The 27,383-nt window shown below is 29.1% G+C and overlaps 1 protein-coding gene and 1 long non-coding RNA gene across 2 annotated transcripts; both read right to left on the reverse strand.

Annotated features, from left to right (window-relative positions):
* Window positions 1-13,033: 13,033 nt before the first annotated feature.
* LOC111029456 (maltase 1-like) lies at window positions 13,034-19,192 on the reverse strand. The gene is made up of 9 exons (XM_022308459.1): window positions 19,012-19,192; window positions 18,769-18,948; window positions 18,491-18,666; window positions 17,638-18,002; window positions 16,629-16,809; window positions 15,947-16,139; window positions 14,622-14,820; window positions 13,368-13,514; window positions 13,034-13,241 (listed from the first exon to the last, which is right to left on the reverse strand). The coding sequence occupies exons 1-9, from the start codon at window positions 19,175-19,177 to the stop codon at window positions 13,076-13,078; spliced, it is 1,773 nt and encodes a 590-aa protein (XP_022164151.1). The 5' UTR covers window positions 19,178-19,192; the 3' UTR covers window positions 13,034-13,075.
* Window positions 19,193-24,149: 4,957 nt separating this feature from the next.
* LOC111029451 lies at window positions 24,150-27,339 on the reverse strand. The gene is made up of 3 exons (XR_002604016.1): window positions 27,082-27,339; window positions 26,767-26,958; window positions 24,150-24,657 (listed from the first exon to the last, which is right to left on the reverse strand). It is a non-coding gene; the product is annotated as an uncharacterized LOC111029451 (long non-coding RNA).
* Window positions 27,340-27,383: the final 44 nt, after the last annotated feature.

Genomic DNA, 27,383 nt, shown 5'->3' on the forward strand with positions numbered 1-27,383 from the left:
TCAGTCACGAGTAAAAAAATGTTGACAAATAAAATTATGATCGACACATTTGTTATTGAACTATAAATTAATAGTTTAGGCATAGTTTTAATTAGGTACGTTTATTAAATATGTACTTATAAAAACATAGATATATAACAATATATAACGTAATTAATTTACGAAATCAGAGTTTTCAAATACAATTTACTTAGTACATATGCACAGTTGGATTATGTAATGTTCAAATATTCTTAACATGTGGTATGAGCTTAAAGTTTTAATTTGTATCTGGATCAGCTGAAGATAAACCATTATGTTTCTTTTCATAACAAAAATTTAATATTATGTATGTTATATACTTAAACATATATGGTGGTATATACCTATGTAGCCACGTTATCTACAATTATAGGAGTATACTATAAAATATAGTTTTATAAAAATAAATATAAACTCTAGAACTATAACAATTATCAAGTTAATAATGTTATTTCGAGGTTATATAGAGTTATGTGTGTGATTAGGTAAACTCCAAAACCTATTAATATCAATTATTCATTATATTATATCATAATAAACGTGACTGATGCAAGGTTAATTATATTAAAATTTTGTTGAACAGGATTCTTAAAAATCTTCGTTATCTTCACAGCATTTTTCATTGTTTAATCTTGAGTGAGAATTAGGGCCAATCATGATCAGACCAAAATACACTTAAGTAAAATGAACCCGGAGCTTCCCTTAATATTTAGTGTGTAATATATTAAACAAACTGTTTTCCATTCCTAAAACCTTGGTAATTCCTCGCCGGATTATAACCGTTGAATGTAGGTACTATTATTATTATCATTAACCGGATTAACCGACTCCACAAAACGCTGTCTGAAATTGGATTTTATGGTTAGTGGAAAACCTTTTTACATAATGCATGTAGCACCAAAGCATAATAAAATCATAATAATATAATTACATAACTAATTGCTAATTACTTATAAAATTGCACGTTATTTTTTTCTGAATAGTATTAAATACTATAATCATTTATTAAACTCTATTCGTTGGTAGGAGTATTTAAAATAATAGCATCTTTGTATGAGAAAATCGCCATTAGCACCTGTGTAGTTATGTTATAAATTATAATTGATGATAAGAAAATAACATCAACAGTAAATATAATTTTTACAACTGTGTATGAAACGTGATACTATTATTATTGAAATACGTTATCCTATCAGTTCATAACTAAAATATCAACTTATATGGTTACACGTTTTTAAGCTATACTCGCGGTCAAAATAACTAACGATATTGTGTGATTCGTGATATTTGTGTGAAGAGAGAACTAACTATACCTACACCGATGTTTTTCAATACAACATAATGCATATTGTAATATATAGAGGGTACCAGGCGTAGATCTAGAAATCTAAAATGGGGGAGGGCTAAATTTTTCTCAGAAACCCTTAACCCCACTACTTGACACCCGATGGGTACTCAAGACACTGTTTTATTGCTTTTGATTCTTCCGTATTTGTCATATACGTCCATATTTGCCGCATTTGGAGTTCAATCAGTGAATTAATCGTATACAAATAAAATTTTATATCGTTTTATAACATTTTTACTCAGGTATAATATCATATAGGTAAGTTCAGACGTGGATTTCATCAAACATTGCACTCGTGTGATGTTATGTCCACATACGCACAATAAGGCATTGTCTACCCTGTCCTTTATCGCCTGTGCGTCGACTGACATAATAAACTATCGAGTGGTAGTGATGACGAAGGTCGCGCAATGGATGAGTCCACGAGGCGCCAAAATGAATACTTGATTTACGAGCCCACTCGATCATTCGCGTATTGGATCTAGGGGCGTTTCCGGCGAAACGCGAGTTCGGTTTGATATATTATCGTACCAAAAACGACGTTCACGGCGAAAAACGAGACGCTACATCGATATATACAGATGTAGAAAGAGAGAGAAATGGAGTGAGAGGGACGAGAGATACGACTAGAGCATTTGTGGAAAAAGCAACAATTTTGTAAAAACTAAAATCTCGATCTAAATGTATATATTATTTATTATTGCAATCTGGTCACATCGCTCCCATCAGCTACATTCCGATCGTCTAATGCTGCATCCTGTCACTGGCCAAGGTGGGTTATACCACCATGTACATACGTCCAATCGTGGTTGGAGGGGCAGTGGAGCCAAGACCTGCAAGTAAAACACGTCTAATCATCCCCTATTATAATGTGTAGCACAGAATTGCATGTTTTGTGGAACACGAATTACCATTATGTGTAGCATGAAGATAAACGTTTAAATTCCTCGAAATTCACTAAATCACCTCACAAGAAAATTCTAATAATGTACTCAAATTGTGATGCAAAATCAATTTTTTGTTTATTAATGGTGGCTTCCACAAAATGACTCAAATAAAATGCTAATGTGTAGCCATATTTCTGATTGTACAATTAGAACATTTCTGAAGGTTTTAATCTACGTTGCGTTAATTTTTATTTGTGCCTAAAGTGGATGTATAAAATAATTATAGATTTTTTAAAACAAAAAAAAAATTCAAACCACCATGTTTTTGGAGGTTTAATCAAAAAAATTTCAAAAAAGTAACGTTCACAATTCTGTAATATTCTGCGCTATCTCGAACATTAATGTGGTTGAATTTTTTTTTTAAAACAACATTGTTATATTGTATTTTATAAATTAAAAATTATGTATTACATCATACATGTATACATGGTTAAAATAAAAATAAAAAACTCTTAAATAGAAAAAAGAAGTAATAATGATACGACTGAGAATAGTACATACTCGTTGCACACACGACTATATATCTATAATGAGCTAACGAGATAAACCAAGTTCACAGCACTTGTGGAGTCCAATTAACAATCAAACATATTACCCTCGTCGAATTCAGGTAAATAGAAGCTGCCAGAATCAAACACAACATTCCAGAATCTCTCTACCAAACCCTAGGTCTGAACGAACATCTATCAAACAAATACCTAACTCTATAAAAGAAATCGAAATTGAAAATGTATTGCGAAGTTCGAATGTATGTGAAGTTATCCCCTAGAATCTTCTACCGCTTTTCTAAATTACACAGAACAAATTGTTATTTGTAGACCTCAATTCTTAAATCATTTTATGTCAAATTTTAGAATTTCCGAGTTAATCTTTTAAAGTTATTAACTAGGAGGGTTAACTTCACGCTATCACCCTTGACCAAATTACTCTGGAGAACTGATTTACAGTTCGCTACAAATTATGCTCTAGTAAAAAAGTTCTAATGAGGATAAAGATACTCAATCTCGCATAAAAAATTACGATAACGGCAGCCAATCCTTCAACATCGGGGACCGTTGATATTTTGTTACATAGGTACTTATGTCTGATGTAGGTAACAATATAACGTTTTGATCATCAGCTGGATACATGCATGGCGCGTGGGATCTACAGACTTGCCCAACAATGGAACCGAACGCACTCACGTGTTTTTACAATATTTATGTACTGAGGTAAATGTAGAGGTAAAACTTTGGACGTGTAAAAACTTTCACCAAGCTTGTTGTGTGTACATAATACTTATGTATAACGTATATTATATGACGTGTACAGTGAACAATAAAAGTGAGTCGAGTGGCGTTTTGATTTTTTTCCTTTTCAAGTTTCGGCCACTACAACTTTGAGGGTCAATTCTTCACCATTATCCACCGTTACTTCAAAATAGCAATTAGTGCATGTTTTTAATATTGGTAATCGAGTATCATCATAAAGCCTACGCATATTAAATCGATTGCAAAAATAATAATAATTGTATTATTTATTCGCATGCTAATACAGTATAGTTGACTCGTTGGACACACGTGCCACTCCATAATACAGTAGGGGGAGGGATTGTAGAGTACAATCTTATAGTCAACATAACTGTGTCGAAAACGCATTTAAAATTAATGAATTGACAAGATTTGAAGTTGTTTGAAACAAATAATATATTATACACGGACTGTACAAATATTCTATGAAGTAAGTACACAAAAAATATTTAAAATTATTTCATTTTGAATTCAACTTTGTTATACAAAGAACGAAACTCAAATCGTTACGCTCTAAGAATATATAAAACGGAAGACATTTGCATTGTATAGTCAAACAAATTTTGTGTATACATAAATTATATATATATTGTACGGCCATCTCGAGGTGATCATATTTGCTCATAAATATTTATTTTTGACACAACAGGGAAATTAATTTAAGTAGAAAGAAGAATGCACTTTACTGTCGTTATTGTTTAATCGAGAAAGTGTCCTTAACGTGATATAGTTTTATTTAAATCTGTCAATATTACTTTGATACTGTTTGTCGTTTTAAATGAGTATGAATTTGAATTTACGGTTAAAAAAAAAACAAAACTTAACTCTGGAAAACAGATCAGTAGTAAATGTGTAATTTTTTTCGATACATAATAAATTATGCATTGTGAAACGATCAATTTTGATTTCAGATGATTTCAGAACGCTCGTAGCATTCGGCCAACGAGAATTATACATTTTGAGACTCCAAAGAACGAAAACCACTGATGTGCCATAAATTAGAACATGTTAAGTATGAACTCGATTCAATGAGTTTTAGTTGCAGGTAAGATCAATTTATCACATCAATTTGTCACATGATTGGTATCCCACAAAACGTTGAGTGAATAATATACAATAGCGTACTTCAGGTGATGAAAGGTATATTGTAACTTATATTATAATGCACTATAGTTCACTTTAGATGATTGATATTTCGAAATTGATAAATTTGACTAGCTCAATAAATTTATTGAAAATATATCTATTACCGAACGATGAGTGATATTTATTATCGTTATTGTATGACATCTACATAATATCTTATTCGGTTCGATTTCTCTTTTACATAAATTGTTGATGAATTATTAGAACATGATGAAGATGATTGTACGGCCAGTGATTTATTATACATTTATAATCCTTAATACATGTCTCTGAATTTACTCAAATAATATTATGCTCGTTCTCGAATTTCATTGAATGATATCGAATAGTCATTCACAATAATTTTAGGATATGATCTACCAAATCGTTTCCGTAAAAAAATCCGTCACTTGGAAGCATCATTTGTATACGTCTCATGATTTATCTTTTTATATTTAAAACATATAGTACATAGTACAAGACTTAAAAAAATAAATCAATGATGATCAGCTTATTATTATTAGACAAGTTTCACATTTACATTATATTTTTCTTTAGTGTAACACATATCAAACAAATATTTTATTATATGGTTCAAATTTCAAACGAATGAAATCTGTAAAACCAATCATATTAACATACTCTGTGTCCTAGGTCACACCATGATATGTAATAATTGAGTAATATGTCAGTGAGATTAATTGACATTTTCAGTGACCTAAATTTTCGAACCACCTCTCCACACCGCCTTAAATTCATATTATAATCATACACATTATTCAATATATTTTATCACCTAAGATAATTGGTTTTAAGTGCTAGCTGAATCTTAATTTATACTGCGAATTTTCTTTCTTTTTCTTTTTAATTATGTTATAATATTTATAATAACTATATCATAATATTTATTTAAGCACTTAGGTAAAAAATAATTCCCAAAAAATGTGTGATACATAAATGTTTGATACATATAATAAATATATATATTATGAATTATATAAAGTAGGTACCTACCCTACTACCTACAAAAATGAAAATATAAAAAAAACTCTGTTTACAGTATTTCTAACAAAGTCCCATCGAGTTCATGTAGATGTATCTTATTCAAATAAAAAATATTATTATATCAATATCTCTCGCAAAAATCGAGTGTTTCAAGGCAAACATAATACATGTAAAAATATTGACTTGTTCCATAGCGCACTACTTCACTGAAAATCTAAATAGTTTTTTTGTTGATGTATTTTTTTCGAAGTCTAGATATTTCTCGATATAAACCGTGAGCATTTTCTTCGGTGGATTGACTACGAAAAAATATGTGTACGACACGCTTGGATACAATATAATATACCGAAAATATTCATGAAAATTTAAGATTGTTAGCGAAACATAAAAATCATTATATCAGTGTTATAAGCAAATGGCCAATGTTTTTTTCACTCGCAAACTATCCAAAACAATATGAAGTGACGACCACGTGGTGACAAATATAGGGTACTTTGGAATGTTTTTTAGGTTTTGAATCTAATTTTTAACGATAAATTAAAAACTAATGCCAACTATTTCGTCAAAAATATTGCTAGGTATAAATGGTAGATACAATAATATTATAACGGTATCTCCATTCAAAGGAATTTTATGGAGCCTAATGTTGTAAGTAAAAGGGTAATTCAATAAGATCGTTGTTTGGTGCCCGGAGGTAACATACTGGTATGTTTATCGATAGTAATAATGCACTTTCCAACCAATTTCAAAACGTATCGATTGATATATTATTATATTAATATCTTGAAAAGTAGTAAGATAGCTATTAAGTTTGCTGTTTTATTCTGATTTTTAAGTGGACATTTACCTATGTTCTGATGATTTGGATTTCCTAAATTCTACGAATTATTTAGTTATAGGTTTTGCTGTGGGTACACCCATTTAATCGTTCATATAAATACACTTGTACAAGATATGTATGATATTTCGGTGGACAAAATATTCGGTAAAATTATTTGTTTGATACCAAAAACACCATTATTATACACCATTCCGATTTGAGAGATTCTCAGCCGCCCAACAACAAACTGCACTCACAATAGTAATAATAATAATAATAATAATAATGATATCGGATGGGAGCAATAATTATTATTTTTTATTAATATCTGGAAGGTAGACATAACATTATAAGTATATAAGTATATTATTGTGTTAATACTTTATAATTTCATAACACCATAATGGTAACATGCCCGTTATAAATTACCGTCGATTGGGTAGCGGTATAATAATAATAACAATAATACATTTAATAAATTACTGTTATTAAATATTACTAGGTACGTGTACGCTCCTCACGCATTATTATCTCCTCGCAATAGTATGTGAGTTTACAAACGGAGCTCGCTATTACAGAGTTATACCAATTTTTCAAGGTTACTTATTTTTGCAACACAAACTTCTGTTCATCAACAAATATAAAAACTCACCTAATTTACTGTACATTTTTTTATATACAGTTTTTTAAAATTTTGATGTACCTAATTTAAATTGCCAACGAGTAGTTTCTAGGTTATTAAAATGTTAATACTACGGATAATTTTCTTCAAAAAATGATTTTACAACTAATTTACAGTAAATAGTGGGAGAAGGTTCTTTTCTTTTGAAAAACAGAAGTTTGTATCTGTGTCCTCCTGTCTCTACAGGACTCTCCTTAAAAAGTATACACAAGATATATATCACAAGAATGAAAATATAGCATTTGAATATATTTAAAAATTCTGAAAATCAAATTTTGTATAACTGTTTTGTTGAAGGAAAAAGGAAGTGAGCATGCTTGGTGAATCACTCTATATTTATTATTATGAACGTACACGAAAAAAAGTTATCCATTAATGATTAATTACAACATAAATGTGTGAATGGATTTTTTTAATAAGTTAAATTTACTAAATTTTACAAGGGCTAAAGATGACTAAATGGATTCTGAATAAAATATGGTAAATTTCACATCACATAATATTTTACTACTTTTCTATATTGTAATTGTATTCGTACGATGTAAGTACTGTAAAAATTATGTATCATAAAAAAATCAATAAATTAGATTATCTTAAGTATATATATATAAGAAAATGTAAAAATACATTGTTGTCAACTTGGCTGTATAATTTAGGACTAGCTATAGGTAAGTATTAATTATAAAAAAAACTGCTGCAGTTCTTATAATATTATGTTTTCCCACGAGTAATAAAATGTTAAGTTAATATTTGTTGTGAACGTTTTTGTCTGATCATCTAAGGTCAAACGTGTACATATATTTTGTAATTCTCAATGATTCTAATATTAAATATTTATTTATTTTGCATTCACCAAGTATGTAATAACAATACAGATCTTACTAGTTTATTTTTTCATATTAATCCATAAACGTATGTCACACTCCGGGGTTCCACAAAAAATATTACTGCTATCGATCTGGTGAAAAATAATATGATTCCAATAATATCCCGAGTATTATTTAATACTATAAGGCTTTAACACTTATCGTACTACTAACAAATTTATGTGCGAGATGTCCAGTGAAATGAACGAAAAGTACCCCACTCGACATTTCTCTGTGATTTGTGTGCTTCTTGCAAACGTATAGCTTCGTAATGCTCTAAAATACAAAATAACGCTAAAAAATAAATCATAGGAGATAACTAAGCTAGTTCTGCTCGATCCATAAAAAAGAATCATGTACACAAACACTTCAAAAATTAAACAAATATGAAGTAGGTACCTATATACTAGTTGCTATTCAAACGTTGTTCATAATAAATAACCTACTGTCAAATATTTGACACTCGCAACGATTCATTAATCATTTGTATTTCGGACCTGTATAATGAACAAAAATAAAATAAAAACGAGAATTTCACTTTCACACTTCAATATTCATACACACGTATTTCAACAACGAGCGTCTGCAAGTGTATACATATTATCGTTTTTACTATCGATGCAAAGGACTAAAATCTTCGAGAAACGTCTTATTTTTCTCGTATCGCACTTCGTTTTGAAATTACATAGTTGTGAATATAATATATAAGCACTGTGTTCCCGGTGACCTTTGCCGTTAACACCACTCCGCATTTTATTGGAGTATCTACCGATCTGCCCCGCAGCCTCTTGTGCGTCACACCGGGTCCGACATTTCTACGTCGCACACGGCCGTCATCGTTCCGGGTCGTCGAACGAAACTAATTGGACGTTTTCAAACTGTTTGGCCAAGACGAAATTGCCTGCTGCAGTGACCTGCTGCCGGACGCAAGACGAACGCGTGGGACTCGGGGGGGGGGGAGGTGCCGTAGATCGGGCGCTTGTTTACCCTAGCAGTGAACACACTCGTATATAAGTCTGCTGTTCATCTGTATATATATATGTGTGTGTGTGTGTGTGTGTGTGTGTACTATATGATATTATACATGGAGCGAGATGGAGAAAAATAGTTAGGCGGGAAGGAGATGTAGAAGACGGGGAGATGGGGGAAAGAGAGAAACAGAGAGATACTGCGAGACGGAAAAACCTTGTGCACATAATCGTGTATACTCGTACGGATATGGGACGTATTTCCCTCATATCCAGTACCCCACCACCGACCCCTCCATAACCTCGCCATTTCGTCGTCTCGTTTATCATTTTTCCGTGTATATGCTGTACACACGCACACTCCTGCCCGAGCCCGTTACATAATGTATACACTTTTACGGACGCGCGAGGAAATTACGGTTTCACGCGCTCGCAAAAACTTAAAATAAGAATATCAATTCTGTAAAATGTCAAATTTATTCCAGTAACTTGCGCCGTTGTTTTGTTTTTTTTTTTGTTTTATGTTTCCAGAATTTTACGTAGGGACAGCTCGTTACGCAGGTCACAGAAATTTACATTTATTACACCGGCGGTTGTAATATAGTCGCATAATAATAGCTGCGAACGGGCGGTTAACTATGTTCGGCCACGTTTACCTAGGTACATTATACATACATATCACATTATGGTATTTGAAAGGCCGATAATCGAAAAATATAAGTGTCTATTCGCTGTACACAACGCAGCTTTCCGTTTAAATTCCCACCGGAAGTAATCATATAAGACTGCTGAACGTATATAATATCGGGTTTTCGCTTTAATTCAAACACTTAGCATAACTTGCTGGTATTCCAATAACTCGTAGGTAATTAACTTAAGACCACCGACTCCATAAAATACAAACGGGGAAACTTGGAATTTCCAAAGACAATAGCGCGACCTAAAACAGTAATAAACAAACATTTCATTTTATTGTGGTAACACTTGAACTCGTACTATTAAAATATGGTTTGAGCATTATGTTCTGCACAGTGTAAATATGGTTTTCAACTGCCACTTTGTACGACAGTATATTTCGTCACCGCGTTGGTATAGTAATTCGCAGTGGAATATTTGGGGGGAAATGCACTGGGAGGATCAACTCCACAACAATTTGGCGTCGTTTCACTTAATCGAAGCATTCAATTTTTATAGGTCCAAGTTATGATTAATGATTTGCATTTTTAGAGCAAGATTTCTGAGACAAAAACGAGGAGATTGGATATAATAATACGCTACTGAAAATGGTGTCTTCTGAAATGTACACATAAAATGTTTTTTTTAGCCCGCTCGCAGATCAGACGAGCTCCTTATCTCCAGGGTCGACCGAACCCAGGAAGAAGCGGAAAAGTGGACATCGCAACGGATGAGAAATATTAATCCAGAAACTTTTTCGCCTTTTTAATGAATGCTTATTATTTTTCGTCCAACTGGCTAAACCAATTATCCAATGCTGCTCTTTCTTGTGCTGTAAGGCTTATAATACTTATAAAAAAAGGCGTATACTCTATTTATATATATATATATATTTTTTTTTTTATCAACAAAAACTTAATTATATATTTTTATCTTGTTGTGTGCAAGTTTTAGCGCAATAATTAATGTTCTTTTATCATTTGATTTCCACGATTTAAATTTCTAATAAACATGATATTATCGGAAAAGAAATAATATAATTGAAATACTATATAGTTTATTGAACAGAAACGATTTAAGTTTTATTTTTCGTGGTACAAACAGCTTAATAGCACAAAATATTTCCTTCGCTTCTTAGACAACTATATTATTATTAGTCTAAACTTATTCATATTGTGCTCATTAAAAATTTGATTATATTTTAACTACACAATTGTACTTCCATCTCGGAGAAAATAATTCACCACAATGGATATACAATTATTTTTTCGTCAAATGGAAATTATATGGTCTCTATAATATTGCCAATTTACAGAGTGATTCATCGACCACGTTTACACAGTTACACCCGTTTTATTCTTTAATAATGCTTATCAAAATCTTCTGATTTTTGAGGTTTTGAATTATATATTAAAAATTTTAATAACACATTTTTTGATGTTTGAGTTTGTTTACCAAATTGTATGAAATGTCCTATGTTCGGAACATACTAATTTTCCGAAATCACCATTTTTTACTAAAAATCATTAAGCATACGACATTTTTTAAAAATATTATGTTTAGTGGCGGCTCGTGCGTTGGTGCGCAGGTGGCCCCACATGCCATTTTATCAAAATAATATTTTTTTCATTTTTATTATTTTTTCAAAACTTAACCGTTGTCAATTGATTTTTTAAATATCGGTGTGCTATTCAAAAAAAATTATTCAACAATATTTTTCGGTAAAGAACTATTATGTCGTGAACATATTGGTTCTAAAATAAAAACAGTTATGCAAAATGCACACACCAACCGGTGAGCAACACTAACAGCACCGCACACCTGTATAAAATACGTATGGTTGACGAGTGGGGGTGGGGGGGGGTCGCTAACCACAATGCAACTAGGTGAGCAGTTACTACTGGGAACCGATTAATAAAAAAGTTATCTACGATTACAATTTGAGGTTTTTCCATTTATAATCTGATTTCTGTATTAAATGGTCGATATTATTTCATAATAGATATCTATATATATTATATATATATATTTTACCCGTCATAGTACAAGACGAATATTTTTTAACTAAAAATTTAAATTTAATTTATAAATTATAATCAAGTTATGATAAATGACATATATATTATTAATAATATATATTATTTTAAACAAGTAAAAACATGTTACATCATAGTAAATGCTTGTTACCTAGTTATTATTTTGTGTTACTGATTATGTTACTTCTAAAGCGAAACTCGAACGGTCGGTTTCCGAGTTACTGAACTTTATCTAGGTACTAAGGATAATAACTAATAAGCTATAAATAATGGTTTTACATAAGATACAAAACAGTTATAACATTTAGATTTTAGTCTAGTAATTATTAGTTATTTTATACCCGAGAAATTTAACCCTATTTGACTTAGAAAAGAATGCTCAGTCATCTTCCAACAGTCATATATTTACCGAGGCTTAAATTACCACGAATCAATCATTGCTCTGGCACATTTCTACTATGAAGAACTTATGTTCAGTATATAATTATTAGTTGGATATTAGTTAAATATTCAATAAGATTTGTACACCATTAAAAATACCATAATTAATTTTATATTATCAATATTCATCATCTAATATTTTATATTTCGTTTAATTCCTACTAATTTTATATAGTAGACATTGCATGTATCTATAAATAAAAACTGGATTCTGGGTCACTGGGGTTCTGAGGTTAAGCGCCGGCTGGCGTCACTAGATCTGGATGGGTCACCCCCCTCCCCCACAAGGTTTTTAGTGAATCCTCGCCCAAAGTGGTCCAAACCAACTGTAGCCCACCCCCTTCTCTACAGTAAAAACCAGCCAATACCCATGCAGTTTAATACTTAAAAATTAAAACTTCAACTGGCGCACTTCGATATTACATTATTACCTAATTAGGGTAAGAAACTAGGTAATATTAATGTAACATACAATCTTTTTTTTTGTATTAAAATTATAATCTAAAGACCCTATTGTTCTAACTCCTCAAAACAATATTCTTAGGTATAAATTGATAAAAGCGTTGAGTTGAAAATAACAAAAAACTGATCAACATTTCACATTCAATACAATCATAATATGACCCTAAATTAATAACATTTTATTGTTTCAGTTTTAAAATAATTATATTTTGAATCTCATACTAAATTCTTATTTTATACTTAAAAAAACTAATTAGAATCATACTACATATAATACATATTTTATTTTGTAAAAAGCACCAAAAAATATTTGTTGAAATAAGTAAATGCTTTTTTCAAAATTAAAAATCTTTTTAAAATAATTGTTTATTTTATTATGAAATCTAAGCACTATAGATTACAGATTTTAATGAAAAATAAGCAGAGTAATAGTAAGTTTAATGTTATGTACAACTGAGAACTGGATGATTGTACTGATCCGGCTTCAGTCTCTTCAGTTAGTATAATTGTGGCCCCGGGACTTAGATCGAAAAAATCTGCTGTTAATATTGATTTTCTAAGAATATTAAAAAAAAAAAATATCATTACATAAAACATGTATATTATCCTATATTATGGTATAGGTAGTATATAAGATTGCTATAATTAATTTATGAATACAAATAAATTATTATGTACTAACCCAGTGTCAAAATTCGAGTTTACTGATCCAACAACAACAGTTAAAGAATCTTTTAAATTTGATATTTTGTCTGATAAACGTACACGCTGTGTATAATTTGTATCCATGTTGATAAGTAACGTGTAATTCTCATGTCCTGGTAAAAATCTGTAAAATTGTATAAAATCATTTTTAATATTAGTATATTTCTAACAACGCGTACATTGTTTAAAGATAAATGTATGAATGCCATATTCATATAATAAATACAAATTTAACCTCACAATAAGTATCATAAATGAAAATAGGAAAAATTCAAGAGTAAAATAAATACTATATAGTTATAGGCCTTTCTTTTTTTCAATCAACCAGTTAATAAACAATATATAAAATACTTGCAAAATAATAAACAATTGATTTATATTCCTTCCGTAGGCAAATTTGCATTTACAGTGTCAATGCAGGATTAAATGAATTAATATAACACTAACACAATTACGAAACAAGTCAATTTCATATTATATAACATTTCAGACTAAATACAAATTGCGTAGCGTTGTATTACTAAAAATATTTATCATAGGATATTTCTTAAAATTATTATTCAGACAATCAAATGAAGTATTTTAGTGAATTTATATTTTTTGTCACAAATAGATCGAAATTGCGAATTTAAATGAATCCACTACGTTTTGTCGTTAATTATATGGACGATGGTGAAAAGTTCGGTGCTCAAAGAATATTGTAGTCATATAATTTTAAACTTAATTGATAACTTCAATCATCGTATTGTATGCTCAGAGAATGGTGCAATAATGGGCACTACTCTAGCTCCCCTAGTTAGTTTCCTGACTAAAATTTTGTTTTTGTTGTTCTAGTTTTATATTTAATTATAAATTAACTTATGCATTAGTCATTACTAATTTATGTTAAAAAATCTGATAAGATAATAGTTGTAGGTCTCCACAATTATAACAATTTCTGCACCAACATGCATATACCTAATAAGATATATACTCGTTCGAAATTTTTGTAAAATTTTGTTTTGAAATTTCTATTATACGGAGAATTCAACAAAAACGTTGCAATTTTTAGTTACGCCCATTTTTTATTCAGTCATTAATGTAAAAAAAACTTCAAAAAAATGCTAACGATAACAATTATAAAAATAGTTAAATTTTGTCGTATAATAACTTAAAATTATTAAAATTAATCAACAAAAAAATTATATTAGTTCGGGAGCTAAATTAGATATATCGAGCATTGCTTATTTACCTGTTCAAAACAAACACTGTATCGTTAAAAATATTAGTTGCCAACCCTCCTCTTTTAAACGTTTCAGTCTGCCGTAATTTCGATACTGATTTGAAAAAGTTCAAATAACTTTTAGGATCGGAGCTTTCAGATTTCACATTTCTCGTGACATAATCTGGGTGTACTGCAACCCACGGTTCATGCGTTCCATCAGAGAACCCTAAATAATATAGGCAACGTATTATTCAATTATTAATGTACAAAAACTGTCAAAACAATTTTTTTTTAATATTATCATTTTTTTCTTATTATAGACATTCACATAATATTTTGATCTATGTATTCCTTACCATAGCAAGTATAATTAAATAATTTTAAATATTTTAGTAATATTTTAAAACGTACAAATAACAAAATTCTATTTTAATACCTACAAGATTGTTATTTTTCATTAGGTAGGATTTATAAATAATTTAGTAGAAAAAAAGATATATTTAGATTGTCCATAATAGCTACATGTACCTATGTGGCTATACATACTCCTCAACTACCGACAAAATTTTTGAATGTAAATTTTAGATTATGGGAGAAATGAGAAAACTATGCAAAATAAGTCGCCCAAATGTTTTTTTCAATATTGTTATATAATAACTCTGAGTGTGCCAATAAATGAACAAAATATTCATGTGACTTACCTACTTTGTAATAATATATTGGCTTCCAATAACTATCACAAATGACAAAGTTCAATGTTTATACATTTCACTTTAAACAATTGCTTGTATTTTAGGTGTGGCTATAATAAGGTAGACTATGGTGTCCAGACCATTGTCACATTATTGTGGATTTCGATACGTGTTACTATTTAATAAACTCGTATTGGGCTAATTAATCATATTTATACCTTTCTGCGAGGTTTGCTTTCACATTTTAAGTGTAAATAATTTTGAGTGTAGACATTTTTTTTTCTAACCTAACCTATTGTACAAACTGTATTCAATTTAAACTTAATCATGATGAATTAAAATTATATGTTAACTACTGCATTTCAAAAATGTTAAGACTTGTAACAAGCATAAAAACCAACATATCGTTAAAAATCGACGTAAAATTATAGTGTTTGTATCTTAAAATATTGTAAAATATGTCAATTCACTCAAATATTAAAACAAACAATGAAACAACACAACATTGGTTCAAACAACACTTACCGGTGTAACTTCCACTTTAAAATATTAAACTAATTTACGGCTACAATGCTACATAGATATAAGATGTTATTTGAAATCGTAGTGAGTGTATTTTTGACACGTCTTGACTATAAAACCACTATAATAGGTACCTACCCGCGTATTTCGTGTCGTCCCACTGCATGGGTCCTCTTGCATAATTAATTCTATCTGGTAAGTTTTCCATTCCGATTTCTCCACCATACAGAACTATGGATACACCCGGTAGAAATAAGGACAAGGCGTTAAGTCCATCAATTAATTCTGTACCGTAAAAAGTAGGAAATCTTGGATGATCGTGGTTTTGGAACTAAATTATTGCATTGAAACAGAATTAAAATAATATTAAGAGCCATAAATAACGCATACAAGTTGATATTATTTTAAAGAAAACACTACATTTTTTTGATATATATGAAAAATAATTAAAATTTAAAGTTTTTAAAATTAATTAAAAAATATATTCATAATTAATAACCGCGGAAATGTCGACATTCAATAGAAAGTGGTGTGAATAAGGTGGTACAAATAGTTATTAGAATCAACCATTTACAAATACGTAACTGATGATGATAAAAATGTATTATCATGTTCAAAAAAAGTCTCATAATACATTTTATACATCTCTATGCTAAAAAGCATCACGAATTTAATTGTATATAGGCACCTCGTACATATACCTGGTACAATTTAAAATTAGTTAAAAATGTATAGTATTTAAAAATAAAAGAGTAATGTACATTTTATGTAAGCAATTATTATTATTGTTATTAGCATTTATTATAATAATACATTTTACCACTGAATTAAATGTTGATCCAAATGGCATTTTAGTTATCCATTCTTCTATTGCTCTCTGAAAAACTTCCGGAGTAATAATATGATCTTCCATTAAATTAAAATTTGTTGGTACTTCAGCTCCACTAGTGTAATACTTATATAAAAAACTGTGATTACTGTATGATTCAGTCATTATTATCCTGAAAGAAGTATTTAATTAAAACTATAATGACATTATTAACTATTAGAACCTAAATGTATAGTTAGTAATTTGTAGCAATAATTAATCATACATATTGTGTAGTTTGTAGACTTTAAAATCCATTCCGAATATTTATAATGGCTAAGTTTACATGTATGCTATTTAAGATTTCTTTAATTACGGTGGATGTTTTTTTCATGTTTACTCTCAGTAATACACCCTTCATACACACTATATATTATTATCTACCCTAAACATTAGTTTCACAGTGATAGTGACTTGGTAAAAGACATTTTACTTAGCAAATAATTGTCTCAGTTCATACAAATATAAGAAAACCAATTCCATATAGGGCATATTTAATATACAAAAATCATGATTCAAAAAACTATTAAAGTTTTCGAAAATATTTTTTTTACTTAATTTTAATTAATTAAAAAACAAAAAAGGGAATGATTTAAAATCGATGTATGAAAATTGAATTTTAGAAGATAAGTTAATATGGTATTAGTATTTAAAATTTTAAAGTAATGATAAGAGGAGTGGTTTGGTGTGGTACCCCCTAAAATGGTGGTCACGTGTTCCACTCATCAAAACTTTTAACTCACCATAACAATATATAAAGGTGAACAAGTCAGTACTGCGTATATTTGTATACGCTATACGTATAATAATATATTACTTTAATCTATATTATTTGATTTCATTAAAACATGAGTCCACATACCCAGTTATATAAAAATATATATAATACTAGAAATAGTTCAAGTAGAAAACCTGGTTTAAAGTTATAACTATATTATAACAATAAAATGATTTCTCAAACCTTGTACGATGATCTTTTTGTTTAAATTCATCTAGTAATAAATGCCATTCTTTAATCAAATCATATACTTCATCTTGGTCTATTGTATAAATATGATCTAAATTAAAGTAATCAACTTCTGGATTATCATTATTTAATTTTGGTTCGTCTTTCAATGATTCGCTTTCGTATACATGTTTTAACGCATCTATTCGAATACCATCAATTCCTAATTCTAACCAATAGTTCAAAATATTCTTCATTTCTTCGTGAACTTTTTCGTTACGAAAGTTTAAATCTGGTAAATTTTTAGAAAACTGAGTGAAATAAAACTGTTTGCGAGTATTATGCCAAACCCAAGAACTGGCGTTATCACAAATCATTTGCTAAAAAAAATTAAACATTAATTAATAAAACATGTATAATTGCTATTAGAGATGAGCCAAACTGTTCGATGTTTGAAAAATTGAACCGAATTTATTTAGGTGTTTGGTTTGAGTTAAAAGTAGACCCTAGTTCTAAAAAAACACACCCAACTCAATTTGAACAAAAAGTTAGAAATTTAATATTCAATCCGAACTCCAAAAAAAAATTGGAACACGTCATTTTTAAATTATTTATATAATATTATGTAACTACATAATTAGTTGAAATTTAATTTAAACATTCATTGAATTTATACATTTACAAGGGGTGGCAGAGCAACAAAAAATTAATTTCTGGTAGAAAATATTCTGAATATGGCTTTAACGTAAGTATAATATAATATATTACTATATAATTATATGGTACAATCCTAATATAATATTTAAATGTACAAGATGATTTGATTAAACACTTAAATACTCTGCATAAATTAAAATTCATACATTACCCAGTTATTGGGAACAATGGGAGTTATAGTGTTATTTTTTATCACTTCCGCTTGATTTTTTGCATCTTTCCAAATATAGTAATCTGCGTAACGAGTATCGTTACTGACAGACCTTTTAAACCAAATGTGTTTATCACTGGTATGATTAGGTACAAAGTCCATTATAACTTTTAAATCTAAAACATTATTATTTTGTATTATATTTAGATATAATTATAATTGAGTTTGGTTCAATAATATATAGACGTGTTGTTATGTGTAATACATTGTTCACCCACTTTTTGAATGTGCAGCGATTAAAAGATCTTTAAAATCATCAACTGTACCAAAAACATTATCTACGTCTAGATAATTGGATATGTCGTAACCACCAGATTCTAAAGGTGATTCGAAAAATGGCGTTAACCAAATTGCGGTTACCCCTAGATCGACGAGGTAATCCAATTTTTGAGTTATACCTGATAGCAAAAAACTATTAGTTTAACCAAATACGAATAAATATCAGTTACAATTTGTAATACCTTTAAAATCGCCCGATCCATCACCATCTGAATCCTTGAATGACAACGGGAATATTTCGTAAATTATAGAATTTTGCCACCAATCCAATTCACCAATTGGTCGTACTATTACTTTACAATACGTTAATTGTATGCAAGTAATCAACAAAAAAGCCCAACGCATCATTGTTATCACCTATGACTATCTCAAAACAATACAGTAATAATGAAATGGCTTGAAATATAAGTTTCAAAATGATTTCAACATAACAACTACTCGTATTTATATAGGAAATATTCAAAGTAGAAAATAATTATTTGTTATACTTATCTAGGTAATTATAAAATATCTCATATAATACTAAATTAAATATATAAAATTGGTTTAAAAGTTAATACAGACATTTTTATTGCCTCGTTAATAGAACTATTGCATTCAAAATAAATGATAAAAATCGTAAATACTTAATATTGGTTCTACATTATCTTCTCTGCTAATAAAACTAATCATAGTTTGTTAATCCACTGTATGTTCCATAACTCTGAATTAATAGATTGTATTATTTTTAGTTGTGCCATTAAATATAAGTTAGGTAAATAATAAAATAATAATTTACATTGTTATCTTTTTTTTTTTTTTTAAAATTGTTGTGGCTTATAAATTTAAAGCAGCTAACAGTTTTGAAGCTGTAATTGAAGTTCAAACTTTGTGAAATAAAAATTAAGAATTAATAAATGATTATAAAATTAGAATTAGAACATATATAATGACAGATTAGCTATATTCAATACATATATTTTGGTATGGTTTTAAAAAAATGAAGAAATTTCCTCATATGCTGGCAGCATAATTCAATATTGTATATAAAGCAATATCAATTTGATGGTTTTGTAGGTCCCACTTTAATTCAAAGCCTCGTGTAAGGTTGGCGCAAGTTTCTAAATAATAGCATCACTAATAAACATTTTTCCTTTAAAAATATCTAGGCATTAATTTTATCCAATCATTGAACTTTGATTATTGAACCATTATAATATCACCATTGATAAAGGTACGAGTATTTAAGTTCGGGATTTTAAAATCCAACAGTTGAAGTATACTAGTTGTCATAGTATTTGAGAGTTAATTCGGTTAATTGTAGAATATGGAGAGGTAGTATGAAATTTTTACTATGCTAACGATGAATTATAATTAGGATAGACTGTGCCCAAAATAAGTTCCTTTCTTTATTGGCAAGTTTTTCCAGATAGATCTTTCTAGCCATGATATAGTGTGCATTGAGAATACCGATTATATTGAAAAGTACTTTGAAATTTCTTCTTTCAAAAATAACTCGATATTATACTTTATAACCAGAAATCTCATTCGAAGTTAAGATCAATGCATTTTTTCTACGAAAAAATGAAACGAGTAAGAGTTTTCTAGGTATACAAAAATTGGACAAGAAAGTATCCGATCTTCTGTACAATTGTAAGAGTTAAGTGCTTCATCATTGAGTACCCATCCAAGGTCTTTGTAACGGATGGGTTAAATTCGAATACAATGATAAATCATCTCAAAAAAACGATTCTGATCGATAACTGTTTGTTAGAGTATATCACTCAGAAATAAGTAGGTATACATATTTATTATTTTATGACAATATATTATTTTTTTTTTTTGAATTAAGGTTTCAATTACCAAGGTCATTAATCTGACTTTTGGTACTGTTTGAGGGGAACGGTTGGTCGGAACGCGTTTGTATGTGTGGTGAGGGTGTGTTGCTAAAAACCCGGATGGTCACCCATCCGAGTGCTAGCAACGACTGCCGGTACGTACGCTCAGAGCGTTGCTGCAGGTTGAGCATACGACTGCGCCTCACCAAGCCATGGCAATATATTTTTAATGCTATTTTAGTAATTTATGAACCTATTAAGAGGACGTGATACCTGCGTCCGCTGCTGCATGTGTTGTCTCTGTCTTACAAGTGCGTAACATAGCAAATTTTACGCTCAGCACAACACGTGTAGCTCCGTTAGTTAAACAATTAGTGCGAATTGACCTCTTATAAAATCTAAAGGTAAGATTATTTTCTAGTCAACCTCATAGGTTTTTTATTATGTTTTAATTTTAACGCGAATTATGAGTATTTTAAAATTGTAAATTTTTTATACATCTTAAAATACTTATAACTCGCGTTAAAATAAAAATATAATAAAAAGCCTACGAGGTTGCCTAGATAATAATCTTACCTTTAGATTTTATAAGAAGTCAATTAGCTTTAATTTTTAAATTAACGAAGCTACACGTGTTCTGCTGAGTGTACAATTTGCTATGTTACGCATTTGTAGGACGGAGACAACACAATATGCGAGTATCACGTCCCCTTAATATTTTGTTATTTATTATATTATGCAAGTTTCCCTCAGTTTGTGTCACCCGAACTTAATGATAAGGACATGTAATTAAGACTTATTAATAACAATGCAAATAAAATTGATACTATAATATATATTTACAGTTGTTTACAATATGTTTCTGTTCAATTATTATGGATTTAAATAATGCTAATGCAAGAAGTGTGCTTTGTTTATAGCCGTTTTAATACAATTGTATGACTGTTTACATATTTTAGTTTTTTTTTTACGTCATCGGCCGTGTGAGGATTAACGTTTGTGTCGTCAGCTAGTCGTTTAAAATATGATTTGAAGTGTTTGAAAAAATTGTTTGTTTATTTTCTGGTATACTCGGTTATTGTATGTAAATTGAAGTTTTTATGGAGATCTTCATTACGAATAAATCATGGAGTATTTGATATTATCCTCAGAACTTTTTATTGAAAGACTTGCATTTTGTTTATGTGAGTTATAGCACAATTGTATAAAATAATAATAAGAGCAGGGTTTGCTTATATCAAATATTTTAGAGAATATAACTTTAGTTATAGGGTAATCGTATGTTGAATTTATTTTGGCCGAAAACATAACATTTATTATATAGTTAATATTCAATTATTTTAATATTATGTATTATTAATTATATCATATATTATTGTTATTAGCTTTTGACTCAATACCGACTTGCCGTGGAGCAGTGATAATAGATTCATGCTATAAGTAGGCTATAGTTTAAAATGTATCTAAATAGTTTGAAAATGGCGTTTTTATTTTTTGTTAATTTATATTACAACAATAAAATATAATGATATACGAGAGTCATAATATAAAATTTCGACTCTTTACCATAATTCATTTTATACCTACCTAAAACAAAAATATCAAAAAAATCAATTCAGTCTACAACTGGTTTTGTGTAAAAGTCCCTTTTTTCTCATTGTCGTTTCTAAAAGTATAGAGAATTTCAACAGATTTCACAATTTCTCAATGTTGGCGGTCTAAACCAGTGGTTCTCAACCCATGTGCCGCGAGATCGACTAGGTGTACCACAAGAAATGTCATACATGTATAGGCACGTGGCGATAACTATTACCTCTGGCGAAGTTGCCGAAGTTGCTATGGTTGTCAAGTGTGTGAGTGATGTGCCGTGAAAACTTGTAATGTACAATAGTGTGCCGTGAACAAAAAATATCGAGAACCATTGATTTAAACATTTGTTCTACAAAACCTGTATAAATTCAAAAAAAAAAGCACATCGTTGAAAAATCAGTACATTCAAAATGTATGAGAAATTAATTTATTATAATTTATTATAATTAATTATATTATTCTGAATATTTGATACATTTGCCATCTATTTCCACAACGATTGTGTTATTATAATATTATATCTTAATAGTTAAGTTTTATTAGTGTATAGTGTATACATAATATGCATTAGTAAACGAGATATGATTGTTTAAAATCAAGAACAGACCATTGTTTTAATTTATTGCTTTATTATATTATAAAGTGTTACAATCTATTGTCTGGAGGTACCAATCACGTGCTAACATATAGGAACTTATAAGTTATATTGTGCCATAAAAAAAAATATCTAACAATACAATTTTGTAGTATGTTATTTATTTATATACGTATTACAAAGTTATAAATTTGTTATGATTAGAAACTACTCGCTTAACTATACTACACTAATAATATTATAATTAACCCTAATAATTATGCCTTAAAATATTTATCAGATTTAAACTATATTAACAGTGATTAAAATATTAAATTATTTTTTTTAGTATAGATTTATTTTATGTTAACTTAAAAATTAAATTCAGTTTTTATTTTTAAAAACCGTAATGTTTCAGTTAAATAGTAAAATTATTTAGCAAAATAATGATTATTATCCAAGTTGTTCTTTCTCCTAACCTAAGAATCTTCATTTTTTGAAGTGAGCCTTTATATAGTTACTAAAATAAAATTATAATTATTGTACTACAAGACAGTATTAATATTAGGTACTTAAGTACTCTAAAAGTATTGAGGTAGGTATCTCGAAACGAACATAGTTGAACTTGAACTACAAAGTTCATCTATATTGTACAAAATATTTTTTTATTTTATAAAACACTCTTAGTGTAAGATAAAATAGATTCTTTGACTAGTATTTCAAATAATATAGTATTAATTGAGATAATTCATAAAAAAATTTAATTCTTTTCAATTCTTAGGTAATAGTTAGTGATTTTATTATTGACATTTTCAAATATTCTGAAATTGCGTATTCAACATTTGTTAAGTGTTATCTCTTTGAATTTTAAGTGTACTATTCGATCGTTTTAATGTCAACAATGATTCACACTTTGATGATATCTAAACATGCCCAGTCGGAAGTAAATACTACATTTAACATATTTACTGTAGGTAAAAATTTAGATATTTTAAACATGACTCTTGATAGCTATGTTTTTTTGAAAACTAAAATTCGACGAAAAGTTCTAAATAAATAAATAAAAGAGTACATACTTAGCAGATTAAAATGTATGGTAATTATTAGTATTTTAAAACAAAATATAATTGAATGCATTCTCAAATTAAATAATTCTGAGTTGGGTTTTTATAAATTTGATTAATGTAATAATATAGAACATAAAAAGGTACAAAATTAAAATAAAAGATACAAAATAGATTTCCTTATATTTACTTTGAAATAAAACATAATTAGCATGACGAAATGTCTACATTTTCATATTATAATAGTTTTCGTTTTTAAACATTTTTTTTTTTTTGATAGAGAGAGATAGAGATAAATTGTTTTTAATCCATCAGGAAACAATAGAATCCATAATCTTGGGTACAAAATACATTTCAAAATGCATATAATGTAAGGTACCTATAAATTGATTTTCGCGTTCAAAACCACCCCTATTGTGTAAATCCACGAGAAAAATAATATTTAAGACAACATAATGAGGATACCATATAGTATTATACCGGAGTATAGAAAATATTGCACAAAAGAACAAAATCCAATTATAAAGGAATAAAGGAATTGTATGAAATTATATTAAAATTACTATATTGTAACTAAAATTAAACTCAGATAAAATACTCGGAAAAACTATATAACATTTCACTTGTATTGAATATTTTAAAAACCCACCCGGCTTCCTTAAAAAAAAATTAATAATAATAAAATAATAATTATTATAGTGACAGAATACGGAAACAAAGTATTTGGCACTAGTCTTGCTTCTCTCGTCCGGCCCCGGTCCGTATTTTATTATTGTTTTCTATCTGAAAACAATGGTGAAACAACACATATTTAGAAGGCTGCATTGAATGTGAACTTAGAAAGGTTTACAATACTGTTCGTAAGTTAGATTATTCAAATTTTATGTGCCGAATAATAAATTATGACTAATAATAAAGTTTGTTGAATATGGAGTAATAAATAATATCACATGATATTTTATGCTTGTGACCTATTAAATTACCATAAATTAAAATATTAAAATACAATTTACTAAAAATTGGGTTAATGATCAATAATATTTCAATACAATTTAAATGTTTGAACTCTTGAAGTTAATATACGATTATACAGACAAATGTCTGATCCAACTCTCTAACTGTGATTGAATCAAGCAATTATATTAAAACTTGGACTGAACATTCTGATCCGAGATAAAAACAATTGTTTGAACTTAAAATGTTAAAAGGTTTCAAGATTGTCCAGATTTTGGTCAGTACAAAAGTTTTTTTTAAACACTATTTTTCCAAAATTCAGTATAACCGATTAAATATCAACTAACAACAAAGAATACTAAAAACATATAAAAGTATACACTTATAAAAATAATTATTAATTGTCAATCAATATCTATATGTATAAATGAACGTTTTTTTATTAGTTCGTGTTCTAATATTGAATAATTGATTAATAATATTGGGTTTGAAATAAAAATATTTTTTTTAAACAGCTCAGTTCCAAGGAATTTTTTTTATCATAATATATTTTTTTTTAAAAACCATTAAATTCGAAAATGATTAAAATGAATTATTAATTTCATTTTTGTAGAGGTTAGATTTTGTTCATTATTTTTAACTTTTGCACTGAGTTATATTTTGTATTTAAAAATGTATATTTGACTACTTACCTAATAGTTTTATAATTAATAAAGAATAATAAAAAAAATTCAAATTAATTTTAATTTAGTCTAATTGGTTATTAGTATTATTTTATTCAAGCCATCACCCTTAGACTACACAGCACAGTTGTAAGGACTTTGAGTAGTTGGTATAAAGCGCGCTTATAAACAATAGTTATCTTAATATTAATTAGTTTGTCTGTAGTAGTTCCCATAATATTAAAAAAGCAGTAGTTACCAATAACACCTAGGTACTGTTTCTGAAAATTATTGTCCATCACTTCCCAATTAATTTTAAATATGTTTCGTTGCTATAATAATATTAATATCATGGTAGTTTTTTAATTTTCCTTTTTTTCCACGGGTTTTTGAAAGAGCCACCCATTTTAACCGGAAGTGAATATTCGTCCCGGGCAAATCGTATGCGGCATTCAAATCCTGTACACGAAAGGCAGCGGTGGGGTTTTGGGCACAGCGAAAACGGGGCGGGAGACGTAAAATAAAAACAAATGAGCAATTATTATTCATAGCTCAGGCTTAGGGGAAATCCTTATCCGGTTCACTGCTGGCTGCGCACCACCGGGTGGGCAGAAAGGCCTAGATTTATGTTTGCAGCGTTTTTTCGGTGTCAAATTGTATCCTACGCCTGTAACGTTATGTTATTATAATATAATATATGTAATATCAGCAGCGCTTGGGTGCCCGGGCTCGGTATTTATTTATTACACGTCGTAATAACTGCGAGTCGCGCACGACCATTTTGTGTTCTGCAGACTGAAATTATTTTATATTTAATATTATCACGACGATCACGTGTGTAGTAGGTAGTTATAATCGTTGGCGAAAATTCCACGAAAGATATGCACTTGGGCGGGTGGTATACCAACATCGGAACTTATTCTAAAACCTCATACAACACTCACAAAAGTGTTTGTCTTGAACGCCCAAGTAACAATATTGATGTTTGCCTTATATATTTCTTCAGCAGTATTTTTTTGTTATTGTTTATCTTGAGTATGTAATTTGGACCAAAAAACCAAAAAAAAAATATATATTTGATTGGCGCAATCTTGTATTTACAAATACTGTGATGTGCGCCACTTTAAGAAAATTAATGATGATTGTTTTTGAAACATATTCATGTTAAATTGTATTTGATTCATAGATCAAGTTAGTTTTAATAGAAACATTTCTAGACAAATAATAAAGTAAAATAAAAAATGTAAAATATTTGTAATTGTTTTTGCATACGTACTTGTATATAAATGAGTAATATTTCAGTTAACAATCAAATATTATGAAAAAATAATATAATTTATTGTCCAATCATTCAATCGTCCATTCATTTACTAGCATATAACAGTCCATGCTATACTTTATTCTCGTTGGATACGGTAAAACCAATATAAGCTCGGTATATTTATCAGGTACATTGGAGCAATCGAAACTGAAAATGTGATTCAGATTACTGGAAATTACATGATGCTTTTTATATTTTGACTCGGATTGCGAGACGTACTAAAATCGGCTCAATATGCCATCTCCATATTTATCGTATCTATACACTTACAACCGATTTTGGATATTTGCGTCTGTGGTTATGATATGCGCACAACTCATCGTGACAATTTTGAATCATATTTTTACTATCACATGCACGTCACAGCGCTTGACTTCCGATTCCAACGGGTGATTCCAGGCGTCTCCTCCTGAACGTAGACGATACCACTCGTCACTGGCAATAATCGAAGACAAGTATCACTCAAATGTGTCTTTTTGTGTGCAGGCATATAGGTTGTAATTGCCATTTAAAGCTGAAAGATTATTTACAAAATGCATGCGAAAGATAACGTCTAAAGTTTCAATAAAATA

Source organism: Myzus persicae, unplaced genomic scaffold (assembly GCF_001856785.1).
Source record: "Myzus persicae strain clone G006 unplaced genomic scaffold, MPER_G0061.0, whole genome shotgun sequence".
Lineage (NCBI taxonomy): Eukaryota > Metazoa > Arthropoda > Insecta > Hemiptera > Aphididae > Myzus > Myzus persicae.